Source organism: Suncus etruscus, chromosome 11 (genome assembly GCF_024139225.1).
Source record: "Suncus etruscus isolate mSunEtr1 chromosome 11, mSunEtr1.pri.cur, whole genome shotgun sequence".
NCBI lineage: Eukaryota > Metazoa > Chordata > Mammalia > Eulipotyphla > Soricidae > Suncus > Suncus etruscus.
Window position 1 is genome coordinate 51,468,882 of NC_064858.1, and position 16,653 is coordinate 51,485,534.

Sequence of the window (16,653 nt, forward strand, 5' to 3'; positions counted from 1 at the left end):
TCATTACTGATAGAGCTGATTGGAGAACATGGCTTTAGACCTATAGCCAAATGAAGTTGTGAAGACAAAAAGAGAAACAAATTTATGACTATTGCCAATTTAGACACTCAGTTATCTGTCATATCTGGGTGATCATTGAGCATCTATACTCCCTTGTATCTCTCCTACCCTCAAGCTTATGGCATAGAGGATAAGAAATTATAGGCATGGTGTCTCCAAAATATAGGCAGTAAAAATAACCAAAAAGGGGCTGACACTAGATCTGTGGCTTTCCCCAAACTCAGCAATCAAAAATGCCACTTCCTTCTTCTGAATTTATGTTAGTGATGGATACAAAAGAAGATGAAGTGTCACTCCTTCAAGAATATAGTAGACATTCTTCATTCCTTTATAGGAATTAGTGGGAGGGAATACATCTTTTCACCTACTCATTTCCTCTTTGAATTTCCACTTGTATTTTAATTCCTGGTACAATATAGCAAATAAAATGTTGACTCTTAACATTTTTTATTATATCCCTTCCAATGATACTACATTGATCAACTAGGGCATGTGCTTTTTGCTACCAGATTGAAAGAAAGAAATGCAGAAATATTAACTACGCTGTTAAGGTAGTCAACCCCAGCAGCACTCAGGGGTTACTACTGGCTCTCTGCTCAGAAATCGCTCTTGGCATAATTTATATATATTATATCAATTTTAGGTACCATCTACCAATTTAATTATGGTATAAAAGGAACTGAGCTACTTATTTTTTGACAACTTCTTATCCCAGCCCTTCTAAATATTCTAAATATTTTTTTGGTTTGTTTTTTGGGCCACACCCATTTGACGCTCAGAAATCATCTGCCTTGGGGGGACCAAATGGGTCTTGTGGGGATCTAACCACAGTTCGTCCTAGGCTAGTGCTTGCAAGGCAGATGCCTTGCCTCTAGTGCCACCTCTCTGGCACCAATAAGAAATCATGTTTTGTGTGTGTGTGTGTGTGTGTGTGTGTTTGTTTTTGGCCATACCTGGCGGTGTTCAGGAGTTACTCCTGGCTGTCTGCTCAGAAATAGCTCCTGGCAGGCACGGGGGACCATATGGGACACCGGGATTCAAACCAACCACCTTTGGCCCTGGAGCGGCTGGTTGCAAGGCAAACACTGCTGTGCTATCTTTCCGGGCCCAAGAGATCATGTTTTAAGTGAGATTTGACAATCTTTTTTTTTTTTTTTAGTTTTTAGGTCACACCCAGCAGCACTCAGGGGTTATTACTGGCTCTCTGCTCAGAAATCGCTCCTGGCAGGGCTCAGGGACCATATGGGATGCTGGGATTTGAACCACCATCCTGCTGCATGCAAGGCTAATGCCCTACCTCCATACTATCTCTCCAGCCCTTCTAAATATTTTTATCTATATTGTTTATAAATGTTGATCAGTGCTGAATTGGGTATTGTGCTATGGTTACTTTCCTTTCTTGTATGATATGATTTTTAATGTGTTTTCTCCCATTTTCTCATTATCTTTCAGGTCTTTGGTATATTTATCCATTGATATTTTTATTTAGGCTTCAACATATCAAATACAGTTATGTTGCTTAACAACAGGGTTATACTCAATAAATGTTGGTAGGTGATTTGGCCATTGTCTAAATGTTATAGAGTATAATTGCACACACCTAAATGTTATAGTTACTACATACCTACATTATGTGGTATAGCACATTAAGATTACTCTGGCATATTGGTTTGCTGCTTACTGAAGCAAAGAGCAGTTAATACTATTACAGCTCAGTTCCTTTCTTCTAAAAACTTATATCCTGTTGCTTTAGTGAAAGACTGGTTGTTCCCAATGCATGCAACACAGTTCTAATTCGGGACACTTTCTATGCTTCTTTCCTGATTAAATTCCCAGCCACATAGGTCCTATTTCTTTTATTTATCTGAAAGCTTTCCCACACTATTCTAACCCTGCTTTTTTTTCAGTCTACTGAATCTTGTTATTCTAAAAAAAATTTGTGCTAGATTAATATTAAATTGGTTACCAATAACCAAAAACTTTTTACTTCTTTAGAATATTATCAGCATGGCTTTTTGTTGGCTTTTTAATTTTACTCATAAACACACTCAAATCATGAAATGGCATGGAAATTGGCAATGCTCTTGATTTTCAGAATATATCCTGAAAGAAACAAGTGTTGGCATTTTCAGTCTGAATTTACCAGAAGAGTGAGCGCATGCATTTTTCATTATTGTGAAAGCAACAAGCTCAGCAGTAAGAGGATTCATCAGGCAAGAACAGTTAGCCTTTGCAAAATGCCACTTTCTAGCATTTCTGTCTCCTCTGCCCTGTGCTTGCATTTATCATAGAAGTGATGTCTTACAATTTTGGCTGAAGGTCCTTCCAAGTGTCCTCAGATGTTGCAACATGAATTACCAGACACTTAATGATTTTAATGATATGTAAATCACTATAATCAATCTCCCAGTAACCAATCTCTGGAATTCTTCTGATTATAAATATTTTTTCATGAAGTACTTGGCTGCCATTTTACATATATTATCAAGAGGAACTCAGCCCTTGTTTTCTTTTTTGTACCTCTTTTTAGATCACTTGTGATCACCATGTTTCAGGGATAGAACAAACTGATTAGGTTGATGTCTTAGAACCATGAGCTCAAATATTCCTTGTTGATCTTCTCTGTCCCTGAACCTACTACAAAAGAGGTCATATGTAGAAAATTATCATTTCTCCTGAGTCTGATTTTCTTTGGATTGTATGAGGCAGGAGAATGAGAATTGTGTGAGAGCTTCTTAGTAGTGCTTGGCCACTTAGCTTTTTTAAAATTTTTTAATATATTTTATTTTATTTAAACACCTTGATTACATATATGATTGTGTTTGGGATCAGTCATGTAAAGAACACCACCCATCACCAGTGCAACATTCCCATCACCAATGTCCCAAATCTCCCTCCTCCCCACTCAACCCCCGCCTGTACTCTAGACAGGCTTTCCATTTTCCTCATACATTCTCATTATTAGGACAGTTCAAAACATAGTTATTTCTCTAACTAAACTCATCACTCTTTGTGGTGAGCTTCATGAGGTGAGCTGGAACTTCCAGCTCTTTTCTCTTTTGTGTCTGAAAATTATTATTGCAAGAATGTCTTACATTTTTTTAAACCCATAGATGAGTGAGGCCATTCTGCATTTCTCTCTCTCTCTCTCTCTCTCTCTCTCTCTCTGACTTATTTCACTCAGCATAAAAGATTCCATGTACATCCATGTATAGGAAAATTTCATGACTTCATCTCTCCTGACAGCTGCATAATATTCCATTGTGTATATGTACCACAGTTTCTTTGGCCATTCGTCTGTTGAAGGGCATCTTGGTTGTTTCCAGAGTCTTGCTATGGTAAATAGTGCTGCAATGAATATAGGTGTAAGGAAGGGATTTTTGTATTGTATTTTTGTGTTCCTAGGGTATATTCCTAGGAGTGGTATAGCTGGATCATATGGGAGCTCGATTTCAAGTTTTTGGAGGAATCTCCATATCACTTTCCATAAAGGTTGAACTAGGCGGCATTTCCACCAGCAGTGGATAAGAGTTCCTTTCTCTCCATATCCCCACCAACACTGCTTGTTCTCATTCTTTGTGATGTGTGCGAATCTCTGGGGTGTGAGGTGGTACCTCATAGTTGTTTTGATTTGCATCTCCCTGATGATTAGTGATGTGGAGCATTTTTTCATGAGTTTTTGGCCATTTGTATTTCTTCTTTGTCACAGTGTCTGTCCATTTCTTCTCCCCATTTTTTGATGGGATTAGATTTTTTTTTCTTGTAAAGTTCTGTCAGTGCCTTGTATAATTTGGAGATTAGCCTCTTATCTGATGGGTATTGAGTGAACAGTTTCTCCCACTCAGTGGGGGGCTCTTGTATCCTGGGCACTATTTCCTTTGAGGTGCAGAAGTTTCTCAGCTTAATATATTCCCATCTGTTAATCTCTGCTTTCACTTACTTGGAGAGTGCAGTTTCCTCCTTGAATATGCCTGTAGTCTCAATGTCCTGGAATGTTTTGCCTACGTGTTGTTCTTTATAACTTATGGTTTTGGGTCTGATATCGAGGTCTTTAATCCATTTGGATTTAACCTACGTACATCATGTTAGCTGGGGGCCTAAGTTCATTTTTTTTGCAAGAAGCCAGCCAGTTGTGTCAACCCCACTTGTTGAAGAGGCTTTCTTTGCTTCATTTAGGATTTCTTGCTCCTTTATCAAAAATTAGGTGATTGTATGTCTGGGGAACAATTTCTGAGTATTCAAGCCTATTCTACTGATCTGAGAGCCTGTCTTTATTCCCATATCATGCTGTTTTGATAACTATTGCTTTGTAGTAAAGTTTAAAGTTGGGGAAAGTAATTCCTCCATATATACTTATTTCCAATGATTGCTTTAGCTATTCTAGGGTGCTTATTGTTCCAAATAAATTTTAAAAGTGCCTGATCCACTTCTTTGAAGAATGTCATGGGTATCTTTAGAGGGATCGCATTAAATCTGTACAATGTTTTGGGGAGTATTGCCATTTTGATGATGTTACTCCTGTTAATCCATGGGCAGGGTATGTGTTTCCATTTCCGCATGTCCTCTCTTATTTCTTGGAGCAAAGTTTTATAGTTTTCTTTGTATAGGTCCTTCATGTTTTTAATCAAGTTGATTCCAAGATATTTGAGTTTGTGTGGCACTATTGAGAATGGGGTTATTTTTTTAATGTCCATTTCTTCCTTATTACTATTAGTGTATAGAAAGGCCATTGATATTTGTGTGTTAATTTTGTAGCCCGCCACCTTGCTATATGAGTCTATTGTTTCTAGAAGCTTTTTGGTAGAGTCTTTAGGGTTTTCTAAGTAGAGTATCATGTCATCTACAAACAGAGAGAGCTTGACTTCTTCCTTTCCTATCTGGACTCCCTTGAAATTTTTTTCCTGCCTAATCGCTATAGCGAGTACTTCCAGTGCTATGTTGAATAGGAGTGGTGAGAGAAGACAGCCTTGTCTGTGCCAGAATTTAGAGGGAAGACTTTCAGTTTTTCTCCATTGAAAATAATATTTGCTTCTGGCTTGTGGTAGATGGCCTTAAGTATATTGAGAAATGTTCCTTTCATTCCCATCTTGCTGAGATTTTTGATCAAGAATGGGTGTTGGACCTTATCAAATGCTTTCTCTGCATCTATTGATATAAACATGTGATTTTTATTTTTCTTGTTGTTGATGTTGTGTATTATGTTGATAGATTTACAGATGTTAAACCATCCTTGCATTCCTGGGATGAAACCTACTTGATTATAGTGGATGATCTTCTTAATGAGGCATTGAATCCTATTTGCCAGGATTTTGTTGAGGATCTTCGCATCTGCATTCATCAGCGATGTTGGTCTGTAATTTTCTTTTTTGGTAGCGTCTCTGTCTGGTTTAGGTATCAAGGTGATGTTGGCTTCATAAAAGCTATTTGGAAGTGTTCCTGTTATTTCGATTTCATGAAAGAATCTTGCCAGGATTGGTAGTAGTTCCTCTTGGAAAGTTTGAAAGAATTTGTTAGTGAATCCATTTGGGCCTGGGCTTTTTTTTTGAGTAGACATTTGATTACCGTTTTAATTTCATCAGTAGTGATGGAGGTGATTAGATATGCTGCATCCTCTTCATTCAACCGTGGAAGATTATAAGCGTCCAAGAATTTATCCATTTCTTCCAGGTTCTCATTGTTAGTGGCATAGAGTTTCTCAAAGTAGTTTTTGATTACCCTTTAAATCTCTGCCATATCAGTAGTGATCTCTTCTTTTTCATTCCTAATATGAGTTATCAAATTTCTCTCTCTCTTTCTTGCTAGTTTTCCCAGTGGTCTATCAATCTTGTTTATTTTTTCAAAGAACCAACTTCTGCTTTTGTTGATCTTTCGGATTGTTTTTTTGGGTTTCCACTTCGTTGATTTATGCTCTCAGCTTTGTTATTTCCTTCTGTCTCCCTACTTTTGGATCCTTTTGCTGAGCACTTTCTAGTTCTATGAGCAGCGTCATTAAGCTACTCAGGTATGCCCCTTCTTCCTTCCTGATGTGTGTTTGCAAAGCTATAAATTTTCTTCTCAGTACTGCTTTTGCTGTGTCCCATAATATCTGATAGTTTGTGTTTTATTATCATTTGTTTCCAGTAAAGTTTTGATTTCCTCTTTGATTTCATCTCATACCCACTGGTTATTGAGTATGAGGCTGTTTAACTTCCAGGTATTAAAGTTTTTCTTCTGTGTCCTTTAGAACTCACATATAATTTCATAGCCTTGTGGTCAGCGAAGGTAGCCTGAAAAATTTCTATCCTCTTGATATTATGGAGGTATGTTTTATGTGCCAGCATGTAGTCTATCCTGGAGAATGTCCCATGTACATTGGAGAAGAATGTGTATCCAGGTTTCTGGGGATGGAGTGTCCTATATGTATCCACTAGGCCTCTTTCTTCCATTTCTCTTCTCAGGTCTATTATATACTTGTTGGGTTTCAGTCTGGTTGACCTATCCAGTATTGACAAAGCCATGTTGAGGTCTCCCACAATTATTCTGTTGTTATTGATATTATTTTTCAGATTTGTCAACAATTGTTTTAAATATTTTGCTGGCCCCTCATTTGGTGCATATATGTTTAGGAGAGTGATTTCTTCCTGCTCTACATACCCCTTGATTAATATGTCCATCTCTGCCCCTTACAATCTTCCTGAGTATAAAGTTTGCATCATCTGATATTAGTATGGCCACTCCAGCGTTTTTATGTGTGTTGTTTGCTTAGATCATTTTCCTCCAACCTTTTATTTTGAGTCTTTTTTTGTTCTGACTATTCAGGTGCTTTTCTTGTAGGCAGCAGAAGGTTGGATTGAGTTTTTTGAGCCCTTTAGCCACTCTCTCTCTCTCTTAACTGGTGCATTTAGTCCTTTGACATTGAGAGAAAGAATTGTCCTGGGAGTTAGTGCCATCTTTATATCGAAACTTAGTGTGTCTTTTGGTCAGTATTGTCTTAAATTAAGTCTTTAAGTTTTTCTCTTAAGACTGGTTTTGAGTCTGTAAAGTTTCTGAGCTGTTTTATGTCTGTGAAATCATGTATTCTTCCATCAAACTGGAAAGTGAGTTTTGCTGGGTACAGTTTTCTAGGTGAAGCATTCATTTCATTGAGGTTTTTCACTATGTCCCACCACTGCTGTCTGTCCTTGAATGTTTCTGGTGACAGGTCTGCTGTAAATCTCAAGGATGCTCCCTCGAATGTAATTTCCCTTTTTGATCTTGCTGTTTTAGAATTCTGTCTTTATCTGTGGGATTTGTCATTGTGACTAGGATGTGTCTTGGGGTATTTTTTCTGGGGTGTCTTTTGGTTGGTACTCTTCGAGCATGCAGGATTTGATTGCATATATTCTTTAGCTCTGGAAGTTTCTCTTTAATGATGTTCTTGACTGTTGATTCTTCCTGGAAATTTTCTTTCTGGGTTTCTGAGACTCCAATGATTTTTAAGTTGTTTCTGTTGAGCTTATCATAAACTTCTATTTTCATCTGTTCCCATTCTTTGACTAATTTTTCCATTGTCTGTTCATTTTCTTTAAGTTTTTTTCCACTCTCTCTGGCTGTATGGAGTTGTTATTTATCTCATCTTCCACAGCACCAATTTTATTCTCAGCTTCTGTTACCCTGGTGTAGAGCTTATCCATTTTGTCATTCAATTCATTTACTGAGTTTTTCAGGCATGTTATTTGACCTGTTATTTCAGTTTGGAGTTTTGTGATTTCTGTTTTGGTTCTTATTAGTGTTCTGTTCAACTCGATCCATGGTTTCTTTGAGTTCTTTGAGCATCTTCCATATTGCTTGTCTAAACTCCTTATCTAAGAGATTGATTAATTAGTTGGTTGCTTTCTGGTCATCAGAACTGTCATCTTCATTCTCTATGTCTGATGCTGGCCTGCATTGTTTCTCCATTGTCACACTTGTATTGTGGGTTTTTCTATGTGTTGTGGTGATATTCATTGGCTAAATGATATATGCGGACACGTCCCTCTGGCTCTGCCCTTTATGGATGGGTTGACATGCCTCCAAGGAAGGGTTGTCCTCTGTGGATGAAGCCTCACACAGGATCAAATCTTAGGCCCGAGCATACAGCAGAGAAGACAGTCTGGGGAGAAATGCTGGGCTTCAATAATCCAGCAAGTTCTTAGTGTGATTTTTTTCTTCTTGTTGCAATGGCATTGGCCGTGCTCTGTTGGAGCCTATTTTTGACCCACTCCCAAGAGGTTCAGACGACAGGACACATACAGGCAGCACTCACAATTTCTTATGGTCGGGCCCCACTGGGCAGGCATATTTTCGTAGATTTTCCACCACTTAGCATTTCTACCTAGCATGAGTCACTTTGCATTTCCTGGTCTTATATTCCCTCTCATATTTGAAAGTGATTTATTCAAATTCGACTCTCAACTGAAGATCTGTGTGTCTTAGTTGGAATGAGAATGATCAACATTTCCCTGTGGCTGGCAGTGTATCATCAGATTTAGTACAAGAAGCCAACAACTAAGACAAGAAGTTGGCAATGTTATAATCAGAGATCAGTCCGGATAGGACACATTGGAATGTTAGTGGAGGAGAAAAAATTTTTTTTATAAATTGCATCAACTGATATTTGTGTCTGGCTTAAAGGAATATTTTTGGGTCCCTAAGTTCAGCCAGGAGTGATCCCTGAATACAGAGCCAGGAGTATGTAAGCCCTGAGCACAGCCAGCTGTGGTCCCCAAATAAACAGAAATTTGTTGTGGAGGCTACACCTTGCCAGGTTGAAAGGGGTGGCATGTGGCACCAGGGCCAAACACAGGATCTTACTTGTGCCAGACATGCACTTGACCACTTGAACATCTATATAGCATTTGTGACTGACTTGTGTATCTGTGGTGTATCTGAGTATGTATGTATATATATGTGAATGGAGAAGTCACCAAGTGGAACAAACCTCTTTCTGTCCTCATATTTGCTTCTATAATTTTATTCTCTGACTTAGAAACTCTATTTTCAGTCTCAAGTTGGAATTTTTAAAGTTTGTTTAAACTCTGTTGGCTCTAGACAAGAGATTTGTCAACAAATTGAAGAAACCCCCTTACTTTTTTAGGAAAATTGAAAAAGTAGTTAATAATATTTGGAGGCTGAGGGATGAAAGGAACAGAGTCAAATACCCACCTCCACCACCACAAGTATTATACTAACTAGCACTTTACAAAAGAAGAAAAGGCTAGAATTGAGGTTATAGCAGATAAACACCATTGACTAAATTTGCCAGTTATTGTCATGACAACCTTTACTTGGAGCTAATTAGAAGTGAACTTGGACACTTGAAGAGATTAATTTTGATAGATTTTTATAACCTCTGTCATAGAAATTTTTATCACATATATACATTTTGTGGGTTATTGAATACAAGAGTCCATGCAGAAAATGTACCTGCAATCAATGTGGAAGGTAGTAACACTTGTTCTTTCTAATTCCTTTCTTTTTTCCCTTTAGCTTCCAAGTCAATGTATTCTGAAGTAAATCAAGAATTTCCAAAATATATATAATTTAAGATGGTTTTAGGGTACATCAGTATGGTTTTGCTTAACAAACAAATACTATCCATGTTTAGGAGACGAGGACATTCTGAATATGCAGGAGGGTACATAACCATGATATCCAGAAAGCACTACAAGCACTCAGTCTGCTTGTCGCCCAATCTCAACATATGTGATTGCTGATATTCCAAATCATGGAAAATCATTTAACTCTTTATTTATGGAGTCTGATATTATTTAAAAAATATTATTTTCCCAGTTTTCAGCATGTCTCTGACATTCACAGTAGCTTCCCAGTATCAATTTTATTTGGCCCAAACACCTAAAAAATTCTCACCAATTCGGTTGACCTAGGGTGTTTTATTTCTTCTCACCTTCCTACTCTGACTCAGCTGTTTATGATGTAATTCAATCTATTTATTATGGTCTCTTGTCATTTTCTTTAAGCCCCCACCATCTGAGTCCTGACCTATACAGTAGAGTATGGTTACTGAAATTCCTTCTTCTCAGCATTCAGGCTAAAGGTGCACATGATTCTAATTTATTATTTAAAGCAATCTCATATAGGATGTGTGTATAGTATGAGAGAAAGTTGAATTCAACTCTGTACATACCTGCACCTCTCATAATGCATTATATAGCCCCTTGGAGTCTGAAAGCCATTATTTTAAAATCTCCTTACTCTTATTATTATATTATTATTTTTATTATTTATTTATATTATTATTTTACCAATTTTATTATTTTGTTTTGATTTTGGTTTTTTGGGGTCACACCTAGCGATGCTTAGGGATTAACTCTGGATCTGCGCTCAGAAATCACCCCTGGCTGGCTCAGGGAACCATATGGGATGTTGGGAATCGAACCACCATAAGTCCTGGGTCAGCCATGTGCAGGCAAAAACTCTACTGCTGTGCTATCTTTCCAGCCCGCCAATTTTATTTTTGTATGTCCTCTTGACAATGAAAAGCTATGCTCAGGAGTCTTCATCATTTTGTCTCTAACATCCTCCCAGATGCTGAAGTATAGTGCTTCTTCAGTACTTATTTGTGAATCTTTTTGTTGGAGACCTATGGAGAGAACTTATTCCAGATTGAGGGGAGGAAATTGGACAAACAGCCATGAAATTTAACATTATATTCACGAGTCAGTGATTCACGTGCCCTGGTGTGGCAGGAATTCAGAGTGGGTGGAGAGGGCATTGGATGAAATTGAATGCTTCCTCCTCTCTGAGCTTATGCATGTTTCTGTCAGAGTTTGCCTCTTTTGTTTTTCCTACTGTACACTAAACTCCGTAAGGGGTTCTTTTCTGTCACAGGAGTTGCCTATGCACAATCATAGACACTTTGAGTTCTCCAATGATGGAATAAATGAATCAGCTTTGCTCTATAGGAAAGAGTCCTAGGAAAGTAGTGCTGAGTTGAGGGTGTGTAGGAGAGTGAGAATGACACTTTTCCTGTAGGATTTCTCATGATTTACCCTACAATTCATTAAAACAGCCCTTCCTGGCATGTCAGTGAAGGATGAAAGAGGCTTGAGTTGAAAGGATGGATTTTAGCAAGTCTCCTTCACCTGCACTGCATTTTGTACTACAGGTGAAAGATGATGATCATTTCAATTCAAAGAGTTGGCTTTGGTGTTTTTGAATCACTCAGAAAGCCATTCCTTACATGCTGCTTCATAAAAGGGAAAATACAGCAGAGCTACGGCTAAAGCCAGTGCCTCTTAGTCTCCTGGCCAGGGCAGCACATCTCCAGTGACCTTCTGACAGGGATAGAGGAGCTCACTGTTGCCCTATCTTCATTTCTTTTGCTGCAAGGTCATGTGCAATCTTTCCCTGCCCGGTATGGAAGCAGCTAATTTAAGCTGTATGTATGCTTGGCCTCAAAGAATGTCAAAGAAAGAGGATGTTGTGGTGAGATGTCCATTTGATCAATGTTGAAACAGGCAGTGGAAGACATTTATCAGGTAGCACTGCCATTCCCATCTGTTCTGTGAGGTGATTAATGTTGTTGACAGTGTCACTTTGCTTGATAGCCTTGATGAATTCATGGCAGTGTCCTATCATGGCTGTTATTGAAACCTTTTATGAAGAAAGATAACATGCTTTCACCAATTTGAGAGACTTAGTCATAAATATAAACAAATACCGTAGACAGAATATTTATTTGTAAACATATAGGAGTGAATGCATATTTTCCTGTCTGGTAAATGGTCCAGACACCTGAAAAGTTCATCACAGAAAATGGCTCAAGTGTTGGGTGTTCTGATCACTCTTTGTTTATTTGACTCCTCTGCAGTTGGCTGACTTCTTGTTCTGATCAGCTCCTTATCATTTCTTCTAGTCCTTAATACCCAGTTTTATTTCTCACTTGACTGAAAATACATGTCCCTATTCTTTGATGGTGAAAATCCTTCTATCCTTTCAAGGCTCAGTTCAAATGATTTTTTCTCTTGGAGTTTTTCCAGCTAAACATGTAATTATTTGATGACATATCTAAGCTTCTATACCATCACAGAAATACCCAGAAACTATCCAAATTATAGCGATATTTATTTAATTATCATTACATTTCTTTTTCTCAGTTATTGTTAGCTTTGTGAGAATAGAGTTTATTCATCTTTTTGTCCTATAGCAATGAATAAAATGCCTAAACATATTTTGAAAAATTTATTTCAATAAACTAGCAGTTTGAAACTTGAAAACTTGATATTTTCCATGTTTGGATTTATGGAATTAAAATTAATTTTTGTAGTGCTGGCTCTTGAATTAAAGGTCTCACAATTTAAGAGTAAGTGATTCCTACTGAATCACACCACCTTTCTTGTTTTCAGAGATAAATAAATCATATGTATAATATGATCTGGGAATATCTTTTCAATTGTTCTTTATTTTAAGATTTTTAACCAGTATTTATCAGTTATTACTTTAAAATAAATGCATCAGTTAATTGGTCAGTTAGCACTTAAAATGTTAATTATCACTTAAAATACTTTTCATATTTTCACATAAAAGTAAATGCATACGTTTATATCACCATAAAAGCAAATTGTTGGATACCTACAATATTTTGATAACATATAGGCACATGGCTTTTGATACCTCACAGCTTTATAGCTGATACCTTCTGTTGAAAGTCAAGAAAAAACTACTTAGACTGAGTTATGTAAAGTACACTTGATGCTTAGTAGCATTTGGCAGACTATAAACACATATGAAGCCAACAACTGGAAGCAAAGCTTTGTGGGCAGGAAATAGAACTTGAGTCTGAGCCTACATTTCACAAGTCTCCAGGAAGCCAATCCCAGCTAGAAGTGTTCCCTGAGCACAGCACAAAAATGAAACCTGAGCACTTCTGGATGTCGCCCCCTCAAAAACACTCATCTTTTATAATCATCCTCTATATTTTCAGATTACCTTGATTACATAGGGGCTTAGAGTCTCAATTTTTTTGAAGTTTAACCCTGAAAATTAGGGTTCAGTACTGATGTAATAAAAGACAAATGAAAAAGTTTATTATTAAGTTAATATATTTTATCAAAAATCTCAACTTTATGTATTGTCTTTTTATTTATAGTTCATGGTTCTTGAATGTTGCAATAATATTTTAAGTCTTCTTTTGAGTGAAAAAGACATATCACCACTTTTCAAGGTATGTATCTCTTTTAAAACTGTATCTGATTTACTCCCAAGTATTATTGTTGCCATGGAAACGGAAATACAGAAAACATCTATTGTGGAAGTATCAAGGGCCTAACCCTCCTTAATTAGTGTGAAAAAGTGATAAACATGTATTTTAACAGAATTCTATTTTTGTTTAAAATAGTCTTTGTTTAAAAATGAACTAGTACAGAAAATTATCATGGAGGATGATTTTAAAATCATCCCAAATCTACCACTCAGAGAATAACTCAAAATTTTGTAATCATATTTTTCCATACTTAAATAAACTATAGAATTTTTCTATCAAATCTTCATTCCTTTACTTCTATAATGCTTTAGTGATATTTTTATTTGAAAAGTTTACCTTGTTACATTTAATACATACATAATAATCTCTTTATATATATTATATATATGTTATATAATGCTGCATGTATATACCTAGATCTTTATTTGTGGATCTTGAGGCTAATTAAGTATAATATGTACATATTTCATCCCTCGTTTTATCTCCTCAAAGGTAATTATCAGAATAGAATTTTAGAATTTATATCTATGCATTTTATTATTATAAAACTTATTATTATAAAACTTATCATTATAACCATTGTAAGGATATATTTCAGTGGCATTAAGTAATTCACAAAGCCATGTGGTGATCTCTACCGTTTGTCTCCAGAGCTTTAAAAATAATTTTAAAATTATTCCCATTTATCTCCAGGGCTTTAAAAATTTATTCCATACAGAAACATTATACTTATTAAATGATTAACTTTCCATACTTCTCCAGAGCCTGCTAATTTATTCTATTTTCTACTTCTAAAATTTTATTACTTTAAGTAGGTCATAGAAAAAGAATACCACAATACTTATCCTTTTGTCCATACACATCATAAAAGGCATTTCTGTTTTATTTCTTTTGTTTGTTTGTTTTTTGGGGCCACCCGTTTGATGCTCAGGGATTACTTCTGGCTAAGCACTCAGAAATCGCCCCTGGCTCGGGGGGACCATACGAGATGCCGAGGGATCAAACCGTGGTCCTTCCTTGGCTAACGCTTGCAAGGCAGACACCTTACCTCTAGCGCCACCTCTCCGGCCCCTGAGTTTTATTTCTTAATATTCATTAACAGTTTATTCTACATACATAGGATAATTGTGTATCCATTCTTCTGTTGATCAACATTTGGGTTGTTGATACCTTTTTTTATACTTTTGTTCTACTATAGGTAAGGCTTTGAAGGGTGCTATAAAGATCTTTATAATGGGTGCTTTGATTTGAGTGCCTGTTCCCGATTCTTTTGATAATAGACTTGGTGCAAATAAATGTTTAGTAAATATCAGCTATTTAATCATCATTATTATAATCATTCCTACAATGGCTGTCTACCACATGAAATATTTGTCCCACTAGTCAAATAATACCAAATGGAGTTTGGAATTTAATTTTGCTTTGAAAATGTTGATAGCATTGAAAAGAAAAAGTGTTAAGAAAAAGAAAGGAATACTTTTCTTTCCCTGTTATAAAATTTATTCTTGAATCCCAGAGGGATTAAGATTTTATACAGTATCTTAACATGAATTCAATGATGGTCACTCTCCATTCAAGAGAAAGCAATTTCTAGTTCGAATTTCTCCTTCAATAGTACCCTTATCTATAATCCCTCTCCGTAATTAAAATATATATAACCATAATAGCTATGACAAAAAATAAACCAAAAATTGCAAGGAGATGAAGGAAGAAAATCATTGTCCTATGCAAACTTGTTTGGTAATTAATTGCAGATCCTAAATTACCATTAACTATAGTTTTTGATATAACAAGAAGAACCCATTCCTTTTATTAAATAAATTCTAATTATTTCCACTTCTGAATGACAAGGTAAGATACAGATATGATACTCTATTCTTCATTCAGTTCTTTTGTAACTTAGCATAAGAAACACTAGGACCTTGCGAAGAGTACCAACTAAAGAGACCCCAGAAAAACCAACCCAAGACACATCCTAGTCACAATGACAAATCCCACAAATAGAGACAGAATTCTGAAAGCAGCACGATCAAAAAGAGAAATTACATTCAAGGGAACATCCTTGAGATTTACTGAAGACCTGTCACCAGAACACCTCAAGGCCAGAAGGTGGGACATAGAGACAAAACTCAATGAAATGAATGCTTTGCCTAGTATACTGCTCCCAGCAAAACTCACTTTCAGGTTTAAAAGAACAATATATGGATTCACAGACAAACAACAGCTCAGGAAATTTACAGACTCAAAATCATTCTTAAAAGAAAAAATGATCAGCCGACTTTAAGAAAAGATTGAGCAACAGACACACCAAACTTCAATATAAAGATGGCACTAACTCCCAGGACAATTCTTTCTCTCAATGTCAATGGACTAAATGCACCAGTTAAGACACAGAGTGGCTAAATAGATCAAAAAAACTCAATCCAACATTCTGCAGCCTACAAGAAATGCACCTGAATAGTCAGAACAAACATAGACTCAAAGTAAAAAGCTGGAAGAAAATTATCCAAGCAAACAACATCCATAAAAAAGCTGGAGTGGCCATATTAATATCAGATGATGCAAACTTTATAATTAGGAAAGTTATAAGGGAAAAGATGGACATTTTGTATTAATCAAGGGATACATACAGCAGGAAGAAATCACTCTCCTAAACATATATGCACCGAATGAGGGGCCAGCAAAATATTTAATAAAATTGTTGACAAATCTGAAAAATAATATCATTAACAATACAATAATTGTGAGAGACCTCAACACAGCATTGTCAACACTTGACAGATCAACCAGACTGAAACCCAACAAGAATATACTAGACCTGAAAAGAGAAATGGAAGAAAGAGGCCTAGTAGATATATACAGGACACTCTACTCCCAGAAGCCTGGATACACATTCTTCTCTAATGTACATGGGACATTCTCCAGGATAGATTACATGCTAGCACATAAAACATACCTCCATAATATCAAGAGGATAGAAATTTTTCAGGCTACCTTCGCTGACCACAAGGCCCTGAAATTATTTGTGAACTACAAAGGGACACAGAAGAAAAACTTTAATATCTGGAAGTTAAACAGCCTAATACTGAATAACCAGTGGGTCCAAGATAAAATCAAAACCTTCCTAGAAACAAATGACAATGGAAACACAAACTATCAGAACCTATAGGACACAGCAAATGTGGTACTGAGAGGAAAATTTATAGCTTTGCAAGCACACATCAGGAAAGAAGAAGGGGCTTACCTGAATAGTTTAATGATGCAGCTCATAGAATTAGAAAGTACTCAACAAAAGGACCCAAAAATAGGGAGACAGAAGGAAATAACAAAGCTGAGAGCATAAATCAACGAAGTGGAACCCAAAAAACAAT

General features: G+C 36.4%; 1 protein-coding gene across 1 annotated transcript in view; it reads left to right on the forward strand.

Annotated features, from left to right (window-relative positions):
• CFAP54 (cilia and flagella associated protein 54) overlaps positions 1-16,653 on the forward strand; it is a 443,326-nt gene that overhangs the window by 393,460 nt on the left and 33,213 nt on the right. The window contains exon 67 of the mRNA XM_049782938.1: positions 13,169-13,243. Within this exon, the coding sequence (XP_049638895.1) occupies positions 13,169-13,243 (75 nt within the window). The remainder of the gene's footprint in view (positions 1-13,168; positions 13,244-16,653) is intronic.